The sequence below is a fragment of the Dendronephthya gigantea genome, unplaced genomic scaffold (genome assembly GCF_004324835.1).
Source record: "Dendronephthya gigantea isolate DGI-Jeju-01 unplaced genomic scaffold, DenGig_1.0 000000F, whole genome shotgun sequence".
Lineage (NCBI taxonomy): Eukaryota > Metazoa > Cnidaria > Anthozoa > Malacalcyonacea > Nephtheidae > Dendronephthya > Dendronephthya gigantea.
Window position 1 is genome coordinate 1,122,401 of NW_021163010.1, and position 12,410 is coordinate 1,134,810.

The window sequence follows — 12,410 nt, forward strand, 5'->3', positions numbered from 1 at the left end:
GACATAAATTTTTAATGTTTTTTAACAATCGTTATAACATAAAATAAATTATGGATTGATTTCCTTTGATTAAGGCTAAATATTCATTTTGTGGAGAAAAACAGCCGGACGTTTCGCTGCTTCTATCTTCATTTTTGGATCCATGACGATTGACATTTTAAATTTTCATTTTTTTGTTTCAACGTTTTTAATGCGTACATCTGAATTTTGAACATTCTAAAATTGCGCGTTTTTAAAATAGAACTTGGAAAACAAAGAAGAAAAATGGTAGTGGGTCCAACTATCTTGACCGGGCTGTTACACGCCTCCTATTCACAGGTGCTATCCCACTACTGTTTGACGCGGGAACTTTTGTCTGCTATGTTTCCATCCTGGACCGGTACGTTCCTCCTTAATCAACCTGGTGGACGAGGGCTCCCCCATGTTCACCATATTGGCGCCTAACTTAGTGTGGACACCCGATCGACATAGATCGACGTGCGACAGGAATCCCGACCTCAAGTCATTCGACACCACCAGCCCCGAAGTAGCTCGGTTACAGGCGCACGCCACCACGCCCAGCGATAATACTATAAAAAAATATTGTATTTAACGTGACTTCTGACTAAGTTCCAATCTAATTGTTCTGATATTATTGTATAATATAGCTGCCGTCGAGGCTGCCGTATTGTTTGGTACAATTTATATTCATGATATCAGTTTCTCGTATTTTAAAAACATTTTGATCAAGCTTCATTATATAAAGATGCTGAAACAGGTTTCGTTAAATTCGTCAGACATGTTTGAGAAAGATAATGTCTGTCTTCATGAAGGGCAACCTATTTCTTTAATATACAGGATTTATCAAGCGTTCGTGACATAGATCATTTGGGTAAGACCTCAAATTATAAGTTATCAAATTTCACACAATTTCCTGTTCCAGACATTCCATTCATAACCAATACGCACAATTCTGAGCTGTGATTGGTTAATACATGAAACCATTGCGAGACCTTCGGTAACATTAGTAACACGGAATATCGACGAATACTTTATTTCATTGTAAATAATAAATATTAGTAATTTCAATATATTTTACTTCTTTATTTAATCACGTTTTAACTATGGATAAAAAATCTAATATGAGTAGTTCTGACGAAGACGACGAAGGATTGGATCCACGGATACAGGTATTTAAATGGGGTCTGTCTGAACGGATTTCAGTTGGCCTAGCACGGCTGGCACAGACAAAGGTCACATACATAGTCTATATATTTTTGTCGTATGCAAGTTTGTATTGCGTATTTAAAAGCGTTTGCCTTCTAAGCTATAAAGCTATTTCTATGATAACATTGGTATAATTACGTGGTATAAAAAACCCCAAGTTCTTTCAACTATTGACCAGTAGGCATGCAGTACCATCCCTCAACCCTCAAGGATCATGAAAGCATGAATATGATCAGATTATCTTGCACACTGGTGGAAATTTCCTTTATCAATCTTTGTGTATGGTATTAATTTTTTTCTAAGGGGCAACTGGACAGACTGAATGGTTTCTGTACAGGAGTTAATCATTTGGAGATGGAATTAAATGTGAGCATGGTGTGATAACTGATTACTGTATTGACCAAGCATGAGGTCTGGACTGTGATATATCAGACAGAGTTTTTTTGATATGGACCGAGCAACAAAGGACCGAGCAACAAAGGACCGAGCAACAAAGGAGCGAGGCCAAAAACCTCGGTCTGATATTAACAGTACACCGAACAAGCGAGGTCAATAATCAGTTTATGTATCACACATGGCTGCACTGCATGAGACATCCGGGATACGCAGTCCAGATATGGGCTTTACAGACTGCTTCGTCCACTTGTCAACCAATCAGAATAGAAGCCATATAATTAGCCAATGCATATCACTCAAACATTAGCATGGTTATTATTTGTAGGCAAGGAGTAAGAGAAATTCAATGAAATATTACCCCTAAGGAATTAATATTCCAGTGCTTTGCCTATAACATTTTTTTTATCAACTTTCATTATCCGTAACTACAATTGTAGTTATTTAAATGTGTGTTCTAATTACTAACTTTGTACCAAACATAGGAAGCTCAACAACTTTACAGACAAGTATTTTCATCAGCTAGTGAGCAATTGAAGCATAAACATAAAAAACTGGGAAAGTGTGTGGACCGAGCAAGACCATTCTATCTTGCAAATCGAGATGCTCGACAGGTTAGTCCCGACAACAATATGAATATTTTAAAAGTTCTTTGAAAGTTTGCATGGTGATATATAATTTTGGACATTTGTTTGTGCAAATACCACATGAATTTAGTTTTGCAGAGCTTTCTTTCAATTCTTTGATCATTATTTAAAGGCATTTAAACAGCAACAGGAAGCAGCAGGTAATTTTGAAAGAGCAAATGAAAAATACAATTCAGCCAAAGGAAAAGTGGCTGACTTGGAGAGAATTATGATGAATAAGAGTCGCGCTTTTGATGGTGCCTTGCAGGAGCTACTTAATCATGCTACTGTGGAGGTGGGTATCAGAGACAGAGAGTGCTGCTATTGGTTAGCTTAGAGGGTTAGAGTTATTTTATAAGGTTGTAGGGGTTAGTTGCTTCAATTTCGAGCAAACTTTGCTCCATAAAATATGCTTATATTATCATCTTTTTTATTAGGTTATGGAAGCTGCCAAATTAAAACGTCAAAGTAGTGATTCACACCAGCAAGCATCATTAACCTTCCAAGCAGCTCAAAAGAAAGTAAAGGAGTTGAACAAAAATTTAAAGGGGGCTATATTGAAGTCAAGGTAGGAATTTGGAATTTAAAAGTTTAAAAATTATAGCAATACCAGGTACTGTAAGGGCTAATTTTCTGCATCTCTGTGGTTATGTCAAAATACATGTATAACATCAATTGTATTTGGTTTTTTGTAGGGGGTATTTCGAACTGACTGCAGCTTTAAATAGACAGTTAGATGTAAGTTTTAATATCCTGTTGTATTTAGATATTTCTATAGACCCTCTCAGCATGGTGTTTTTATCCAGTGCAGTTTTCTTCTTCAGTAATGTTCTTGTTTAGTGCGCGTTCTACTTCAGTGCAATGTTCTGCTTTAGTACAGTGTTCTTCCCCAGTGCAATGTTCTTCAGTGCAGATGGACGCTGTACTGGAGAAGATCTCTCAAATGCAGTAACCCTCTCCACTGCAGTGTTCTTCTCCACTGCAGACTCTTTCTTCTTCAGTACAGTGTTTTCCTTCAGTGCAGTGTTCTTCTCCACTGTAGTGTTCTTCTTCAGTGCAGACTGGCGAGTCCACTCTATTCCTTCCAGTACGTATATAACCCTATTCCTTTTTTATCCTTTTATACTGTATCTCTCAGCAATACAAGCAAAGAATTTTCTCTGTGGAAAATGGCCTACGCATGGCAAAACAGGAATATGCCGCTGCTCTCCATGCACTTGAACAGATTAGTGACGATATTCATCAGCGGAGGAAGCAAAATAAACTAAACGAGGCTTTGGCGTCAATGCCCCGGGAGGAAGGTGTCGGGGCCGAATCAGATGACGAGAAGAAACAGGTCGAAACGGAAAATCGTTACCATGGCGACCTCCTATTAGGCGAAACCGTGGATGGGTTGGACAGGGATGGAAAATCAGACTTTCTTTCAAAACGCATTCTTAGTGATGGTGACGAAGAAATTGATTCTGATAATGACGATGCCACAGATAGAATTAACGCCAGGGGGGAGAGGCCCTCTGTCACCGGCAGCGAGGGAAATAGTAGAGAAGATGGAGTTTTCTCAGATATTGACCTATCTTGATATCGATTATGTTCTCAGTTGGAAGACAAAGAAGCTCACGCGTATAGACTATAGTAGCTGATATCATATTTCATCGATGTTTGAAAAACAGAAAACGCAAAGCATCGCTTTAAAATGAATAATTAGGGTTTTTAGTTCATACTCAGTCATACCAGAATATTAGCACTGAGAATTTGGTAGTGACACCTTGCAATAGAATCGTACAATTTTCATGTATGCCAATGCGGCTTTGTAACCGCGACGAGCATTCAAAGTGATATTGCGAGTAGTTTTGCTATTTCTAATAATTCTTCGACCTTAATTTGACATCAGAGTTCTATTGTGACATTATTTTGTAACTTATTTTTAAGTTATTTGTATATAATTATATTATATTAGTTGTAAACGACGCCTCACGGCTAATAAATATTTTGAAACGCCTGCAATGAACCCCATCATATATAAGCACACTGATTGTTGGGGTGCAACAATAGATTTATCTTTTTAAAAGACTGCGATATTAGAACTATTAATATTTTCGTCATTCAAATCATCTCGTATACTCTCAGTGATTTAACAGAGACATTTAAGTAATCATATTGTACATATAAATTTGTAAATTATATATATGATTATTATTTTTATATATATTCATGGATATATCCAAATAAAATATTCAAACCTTAAAGGAAGTAGCTTGTTTGGAAATAAAATTAAATATATATTTCCGCGTGGAGTGAATATTTTTCAAGAGCTCATGAAGTTAGTAATCTAAAGGCCATGTTACACGGTGCAATTTTTCTTGCAACTTGCAATGCAATTAATCATTTACTCTTATATCGCTCTTATTCATATTGGATAAGCATATAAACAGGATGACAACGTGAATTACTGCGATAATTTCTTCTTTACGCCTTCATATTATATAGCTATATATACATACACTAAACAAAGCATGCATGTTGCCAATGCAACATGCAGATGCAACAAACTAGAAAAAAAACAAGGTGTTCAGTGTATGAAGAATTAAGACACACAGCTTTCACAACATGGTGCCGTGTTAATTAAAGTCGTCAATAAAAGCACTTCGATATTTCCAGGATATTTGATATAAATTGCAGCAAAAACGTGAAGTTCAAGTAAAAAAAAAAAAACAGTGAACACCACCACCTTCGTAAGAAGCATTGTCATTGCATGGCCTTGCCCGGCATAATCATTATAATAATCTTTTAAGGTAACCATTAAAAAATAAGTACGTGTATATTATTATAAATTAACTACCTTATCATGTCCTTATGCTAAAAGTACCGCAAAAATGGTGGATATTCGTCACATTGAGAAACGCTAAGATAATCTGACAACAGTTATACACGTGAAACGTAGACATATTTTGAATTATTTTCAGCAAACCGCTGAGTGAAATAGCAACGACAATTTTAGCAGGAATTAGGCATCTGATAAAAGCTAAATGAAAAAGTCCCGTTTACAGGTTTTTTCAAGATTTAACATTTCAACATGATGTGATAAAATGAACAGTTCGTATTTTGAATTGTAAATCTTTTTTAATTTTTACCGCAGGCTTTTTATAACCATGCATTCGTCGACATCGTAATCCATCATTGACTTTGAGTATATCATCGGCTTTCGTTAGCGTTTGAAAGTTAAAATACATTCACTCGGCATGCGAAAATAGTGATTCATCAGGCAAGTCTATCTATTTATCTATTATTAGTGTACTAAGCCGTTTTCCCTTGGCCTTGGCCTTAGCCTTGGCAAACCTATACCATTAATTATGGTTATATAACCATTAATCAATATACTTATATAATACAAAACGCGATTAACCAATGAAACACATAATAATATTGAGAGCTATTTAAAACTTACAGTTACATAACTAATGATGTTGGTTACGACTAAAACCAATAGATATTGTCATGCAAGGAAATTTTAAGAGAGACGATGGCGTATCCGGAAACTATATATCCATGCTTTGTCCACGCATAACCATTCGGGTAACTAAGATACTGTCCACGTATCCAGATAGCGATGGAGGTCAACCCAAAAAGGCGAAAACGATTTTAAAAGGATTTTTCTTTGATTCTTTCGTCCTAATGATCTAAAAACGCTTGGATGTCAATTTTATTGACTCAGTATATATAATCAAAAAAGGCGTGGATGCATGCAATTATATAACTAAGTCGTTGAATGACGTGTTTTTAAATTTATTCAACTTTAGAGGGCGGCCGCCAATTTCGGCAGGTAGCGTTATGTAATAATTACTCAGTCTAGACATTTATGCATGCATGCTTTGTCAAGGTAGACCATAATGTGTGTAAACTTTTTCATACACCATATACTAAGAAAACTGCACCAATTTGTCCAAAGTTTGCCTGGATTTCGACTCCTTTGCAGTACTTTCTATAAAATGATTTTTTTGACATTCTTTAATGACATTTCATGGAAATCCTCCGACCCAGCGTGCTGAATTTTTAATTCTAAATATATTGAATCGATCAGTTACGAATATATGTATAGTAATAGTATATGGCCGATTTACTACCAAAATAGCCTACAAGTCTTTATATATTATACGAAATAAACGATGCTAAACCTAGCCATAGCATGCATGACCTTTTAATTAAATACGTGCACATGCACCGTCCAAGCACTAATCATTGTAGCTTCATAGTAAATTCAAACTTCTTTTATTCGTAATTTTGGAATATCTGCGAACAATCACAATTAATACAATCAGTCATCACCATTTTAACCAAACCTTTCTTATTATATGACCGACTTCTTAAATTTCTTTCTTATTTATAGCGGTATGAACAAGTTTAATATCTTAAATCACGTATCTCTATTGACAAAGAGCATTGTCTTATTTGGTTAATGTCTGGGGAGGCGGTTTTGTTTATAAAATGCACGATATTCGTTGAGTTTACTGCGGAAATGCGCGCGAGGGAGCGGTAAAACCGCCCTCTAGCCGGATCAAATTCTCGGTCGATGTACCACCCTAAACACTGGCTATAAAAGCTCGGTTTTCTGAAACAGAAAGGCACAGTGAATTCAAAGATCCTGAAGAGAAGATAAACGACAGCTCCACAAAGAAAAACTGAAAAGATATTTCACAGAGACTCAAAATGGGAATCATAAATTTGATTCCCTTTGTTGTGTTTTTGGCATTTATTTCTCCATCGCAATCCGCGCAATTATCTCAGCAATGTATCATCAGTCAGATTGCAAAGAGAAACGACATTATATATAAATTCAAGACGTCTGAAAAAGCATCTATTTTCAGCCTGATAGTTACAGATACACGATATCGTGACACCTTCGCTATTGGTGACCCTACCAGGGGAACAATAAGACTGAGAAAGTCTCTTCTGGGCATTCGTTCTTGGAGAAGCGACAATACATGCAGAATTGGGATACGTTTAACACAGAGGAACCAGAAATACGGTTTTGTTATCAACACCGTTAACATCGAGTTTATCGTCCTGAGAAGGGGATTCGCTGATCGTCTGCTTTCAAAAATCATTGCTAATGTCAAATATATGGCGAAACCAAGCAATCCATTTCGACCAACATCAAGTAGATTTCCGTGGCCCCAAAAATTCCACCGAATTTTGATGCAAGGAACACCAAGATCAAAACAAACCTCGCTGGCTGAATGCAAATTCCAAGAAGCTTTCGCTCGACTTGTGAGGTTAATTCGTTTTAAATTTGGAGGTAGGACTGCATATATCAGTTCATTTTCAGACGATAAAAACGTTTTGATAAGATACACAAGCTTTTGAAGACATACTACAGCCTCTTTTATTTCATGTAAATAAGTTGGTCGTGCTAGGCTTAACTAAAATAGTGAACAACAAAGATGAAATGCTAAACTAATTTGGCTTAACAAAAATAAAGTCACGTTGGAATAAATAAGCTAAAGATACTGGTACTGGTCATCGCGTAATGAAATCACTTGCCTGTCAATTGTTTAACTTTGGCTGACGTAGCAAATAGTAATTAACACACTTTTCTTCACTTTTAGTCAATATCGGTGACATTCATATTGGACCTCAAGGCATTCTATCTCCTGAAAAGCTGGAAGAGTTGATTGAAGCAACAGGTTGCATACCTGAAAATGAAAGGCCCAGATGTTCTCGAGAAACATTACGTTATCGTACCATTGATGGCACTTGCAATAACCTACGACGGCCAACTGTGGGCTCAGCTCCAACTGGTTTTGACAGGTTTTTACCAGCAATATATTATGACGCAGAAGGCCTGAACGAACCACCCAGTAATCAACCAAACGCACCAGACTTACCAAACCCTTCAACCGTTACCGAGCTTTTCATAATAATTCAATCAAAAAATCAATTAAACAGAGATCGCATTTCACATTTGTTTATGCAGTTTGGACAATTTCTTGACCACGATATGACATTGGCACCGGAGAGTGAAAATGGTGATGTGTGTGAAGAAATTCCGTAAGTAAAATAGTCCATTGTCCAATATATTAAATATCTTGTATGTTTACAACAACCTTTGCTTTTTCTTTTTACTAGATGCAATGGTAGCCCCGCAGATTTCAAGGACCCATGTTTCGCTATTCTCCCTGCTTCTGGCAGACCCTGTATTAGATTAATTAGATCAGCTGCAAGATGTCCAATCAATGGCTTCAAACTATTACCAAGAGAACAAATCAATGTAAACACAGCGTATTTGGACGCTTCCATGGTTTATGGTTCCTCTGAATCAGTAGCAAATGCTGTGCGAGATCTTACCAGTACGTGGGTATAAATAAGCGAATATATTTTAACTACCAAAATGACTGTTGTGAAAGCATGTTATGTATATAAAGCATGTAAGAAAAAATTTGGCTGCAAACTCAGCTTTTCTCGTCGATAGGGACCATCCATGCACCTTTCAACGTCATATATAGTGTTAGGGCAAATACCTTGACACTGTGTCCCCTCCTCTGGCTCCCCACAAATAAAAAAATGAGTCAGTGTTGCCCCTAAGCCAAAGTCCTATTAAGCCCTAAGAACGAGGTTAGGACGTTTTGGCGTGGCACATATCCACTTTCCCCAATGCAATCCAAAAGTTTTTACATAACAACTGATTGAATAAGGCTTTCATGTTATTCCCAAATGAAACCCTGTTTTTAAATGCACATGCAGTAAGATAATTAAACTTGAAGTGTTCTTTACCCCTGCAGATGATCTAGGATTACTAAAAACGTCTGGTGCAAATCTTTTACCGATTGATAACAGCCTGTTGGGTGAACCACTATCCTTGTGTCGAAATCTTGGTTCCTGTTTTTTGGCGGGAGACGTTCGAGTAAACGAACAAGCTGCGTTGGCGGCAATGCATACACTCTGGGTTCGTGAACACAATGACATCGCGACAAGGCTAAGAAGACTTAACCCGCATTGGAATGGTGAAAGAATCTATCAAGAAACAAGAAAGATCCTTGGTGCATTAGTTCAACAAATCACGTACGAGGAATGGCTTCCAATATTGATTGGTCGAAATGCCTTGTCTCGCTACGAGGGTTACAGAACTGACGTGAATGCTGGGATAACTAATGCATTTGCAACAGCCGCGTTCCGTTTAGGTCACAGCTTGGTCAGACCGAAGTTTGAATTTCTTCAAAGAAATTTTAAACCTTTTCCCTTCTCTCCTATTCCTCTGAGGGATGTATTCTTTAACAACATACGAACGCAGAGATATGGTATCGATGGTTGGATTATAGGCATGATTGGAAACGTCTCACAAGAAATGGACAATGAAATGGCAATAGGTCTTACAAATGAACTTTTTCAACGTGATAACAGAGAAGGTCTCAACCTAGCAGCATTGAACATGCAACGTGCTCGTGAACATGGTTTACCGTTCTATAGCGATTTTCTGGCTGAATGTGGAAGACGTCTCCCAGAACTGTACCCTGTTGATGTCAGAGATGTACGAAGCTTTGATCAAATCGGTGATTTATTCCAACCAGAGGTGTTAGCTAGCATTAAAAAGGTTTACAGAAATAAACCTCAGGCCACTGATCTCTTTACTGCTGGAATCAGCGAACTGCCAACAAGTCGAGAAGCAATTCTCGGACCAACCTTCACTTGTCTGTTAATTGACCAGTTTAAACGTCTTCGAGATGGAGATAGATTCTTCTACCGTAATAGAGGAGTATTTACCCCAAATCAACTCAGAAGTATCGAGAAAAGGAGCCTTTCTGATATAATTTGCAATAACATAAATGTTGTTTCTGTTCCTGAAAAGTCCTTCAATTTTAAACCTGATCCTCGTCAATATAAAAGCTGTCAAAACTTGGATAGACGTATGGACCTGAGCCCCTGGAAAGGTAAGATATATTTACTACATCTATATCTTTTCTCAACTACTTAATGTAAGAAAACGGTTAGAATTTACCTTCAAAGTGACATCAGGACCGTAGTTCAGAGCTTAATTTGGGGGTGTATGGCATATAACCGTCTTATGACTGACTGATTTCTTTTGTACGCTATTCTTTTTTTATGATATGTAAACATGAATGTATGGATCTATACACCCCCCTCCAATTAAGCTTTTCACCTTTACCGTCGCTATAAATTAACGTTTAATTTATTTTCTCCAAATTTTCCCCCAATATAATCCCTGCATGAAAAGATAATTTCAGTGGTTGTATGTTGCAATAGGTGGAATACAATGATTCAATATTGACTGTCAGAAATGACTGAAGAATGAAAATCACATGTACTGGAAATCCCCCCTCCCTGTTAAAACCTAGTAAAAGTTGCGTGCGTCTTGTTTTACAATAAAAATTTAATAACAAAAAATTTCTCAATTCTTTTGCAGAGTTCTAGTTGTTCCACTGTTCACACTCACGTCGAGAAGATTTACTGAATTTACTTACTGAATTTACATTTATACGACAAGTCATATATAACTAATTTGGAACTTAAAAGTAAAAATACAGATATAGTTAGTATATTGCAAGTGCTGCATGTCAAAACGTCGAGACCCGAGATTGCATGATGATAGATATGCATGAATATATTTTGCAATTTGTTATTTTGTTTTTTTTTTCAGTAATAAAATTGTTTTTGTTGAAAGTCATGGTCAGCTTATAATATATATGTTGCAATATACTAATTGTGTTATAAGTGTAGTGTAAAAGTTCCCTGGTACAGGTGCATGGTATGGTATACATTATATTTTATGCCTATGATTTCCTTCAATTCTATATGCTGTGATAGTTAATTGATTTTTGTCCAAATAGAGTAAAGAATTATAGTTGAAAAAATCATCACAGTTGTATCAGAGTGAGCAGGTTATCGCCATACAGCTTGGGGCTCGGCACTTTAGTTACTACCTTGGCTTTCACCCTTTCCCGTGCCTTTCCAACGTTTCTCTTTCTTTTAATGGGAATAAAGAATTCAACTATAAACAATAAGTGAATCGTTGCACTGATGAAGGCCCGGGTTAACGGTCCCAAAGCTTTGCAATATTAGTATACTTATGTGGTGTGTAGCTACAAGCTAATTCACTTACTGATGTCACCATGCAAACATACAAGAATGTTAAACTATAAACAGTTCAAAAAAAGTCGAATTAGTGTTAAGGGATAGGAGATAGTCGCTGCTTCCTGCTTCCATGCAGGTTTCAAAAAGTAAAAAGTAAAACGAAGAACTTGCCAACCATGCAGCATCAGTGGTCTGGATTAAATGCCGTCTCTCAGTCTCTCTCATTATATTATTGCTTAAATTAGATAAAATTGCAATCACGAAACTAAAACTCCTAGGTTTCAGTCCATGTAAGGGTGTAGCCTAGCCTAGTGTAGTGGGTTATCACCTTTCTATTAAGTATAGTTCTGTATCATTAGAGACCTTTACGGCAAACGCCAAACCGCTAACAAAGTTTGTGTTTTAACTCCACTATCTTTAAGTGTGCGGCAATTTCGACTGAGGGTGTATATACAGTCGTTCAAACATTAAATTTACATCAGAAATAGCCGATTGCTTTCTTAATTTAGCGAAATTGCCGCACACGGCACACTTAAAGATAGTGGAGTTAAAACACAAACGTTTGCCGTCAACGTCAAACTAAAGGTCTCTATTATCGTCCTATTTAAGAACATGGCGACACCCGCTATTTTATTCCGACAAAAGGTGTATCAAATTATCAAATTAATATTCACATTGTTATTAATCACAAAAGCACAACATTACTTCTAATTGAGCAGCTCACAAAGTGCATATTTTTTAATGTTAAGTGGTTGCCTTTTTTGACACACCCTGTGTGTGTAAAAAAGTAACCTCTATTCAAATAAATCTTGTGATAAAATTTGAATGCCCTATATTATGCTAAACAAACGGATGTGTAAAATTGAAAAGGGGAATTTGACTGCCTTAACCTAATTACCATATGCTAGCCTTTCAGTATACAACTGTCCCCAGTGCGTTATAAAAAGCTTCGTTTAAATAGGGGGTACCCTTTTTTATATCCTGTGATCTTACTTGAATATATTTTCCCATATTTTGCAGTTTTGAATAAAATTTTATTTGCGTTTTTATTTTTGTAATTTGAATTCTAATGTTCGACGTCTGAAACATTTTCAAAATTTT

At 36.6% G+C, this 12,410-nt stretch overlaps 2 protein-coding genes across 3 annotated transcripts; both read left to right on the forward strand.

Moving 5' to 3' along the window:
- Positions 1-663: 663 nt before the first annotated feature.
- Positions 664-4,400, forward strand: LOC114521452 (SH3 domain-binding protein 5-like). 2 transcript variants are annotated; one of them, XM_028541920.1, is made up of 8 exons: positions 664-871; positions 1,130-1,169; positions 1,510-1,572; positions 2,085-2,213; positions 2,359-2,520; positions 2,663-2,793; positions 2,921-2,963; positions 3,364-4,399. In XM_028541920.1, exons 3-8 carry the CDS (start codon positions 1,561-1,563, stop codon positions 3,802-3,804), a joined length of 918 nt encoding a protein of 305 aa, XP_028397721.1. In that variant the 5' UTR covers positions 664-871; positions 1,130-1,169; positions 1,510-1,560; the 3' UTR covers positions 3,805-4,399. The 2 variants fall into 2 exon arrangements, with proteins under 2 accessions (XP_028397721.1, XP_028397712.1); XM_028541911.1 differs by having other exon boundaries at positions 664-1,169; positions 3,364-4,400.
- A 2,425-nt stretch (positions 4,401-6,825) lies between these two features.
- On the forward strand, positions 6,826-10,898 carry LOC114516510 (lactoperoxidase-like). Its single transcript, XM_028536017.1, has 5 exons — positions 6,826-7,518; positions 7,829-8,270; positions 8,349-8,569; positions 9,002-10,147; positions 10,642-10,898. Exons 1-5 carry the CDS (start codon positions 6,930-6,932, stop codon positions 10,647-10,649), a joined length of 2,406 nt encoding a protein of 801 aa, XP_028391818.1. The 5' UTR covers positions 6,826-6,929; the 3' UTR covers positions 10,650-10,898.
- Positions 10,899-12,410: the final 1,512 nt, after the last annotated feature.

What these genes read in the sequence shown, in the direction of transcription:
- LOC114521452 (XM_028541911.1), top strand. Translation starts at nt 1,104, where the DNA reads ATGGATAAAAAATCTAATATGAGTAGTTCTGACGAAGACGACGAAGGA. An exon ending in GATTGGATCCACGGATACAG is followed by an intron (nt 1,170 to 1,509) that starts GTATTTAAATGG and finishes TTTTTTTCTAAG; the next exon opens with GGGCAACTGGACAGACTGAA. An exon ending in CAAATCGAGATGCTCGACAG is followed by an intron (nt 2,214 to 2,358) that starts GTTAGTCCCGAC and finishes CATTATTTAAAG; the next exon opens with GCATTTAAACAGCAACAGGA.
- LOC114516510 (XM_028536017.1), top strand. Translation starts at nt 6,930, where the DNA reads ATGGGAATCATAAATTTGATTCCCTTTGTTGTGTTTTTGGCATTTATT. An exon ending in GATGTGTGTGAAGAAATTCC is followed by an intron (nt 8,271 to 8,348) that starts GTAAGTAAAATA and finishes TCTTTTTACTAG; the next exon opens with ATGCAATGGTAGCCCCGCAG. An exon ending in TGCTGTGCGAGATCTTACCA is followed by an intron (nt 8,570 to 9,001) that starts GTACGTGGGTAT and finishes TTACCCCTGCAG; the next exon opens with ATGATCTAGGATTACTAAAA.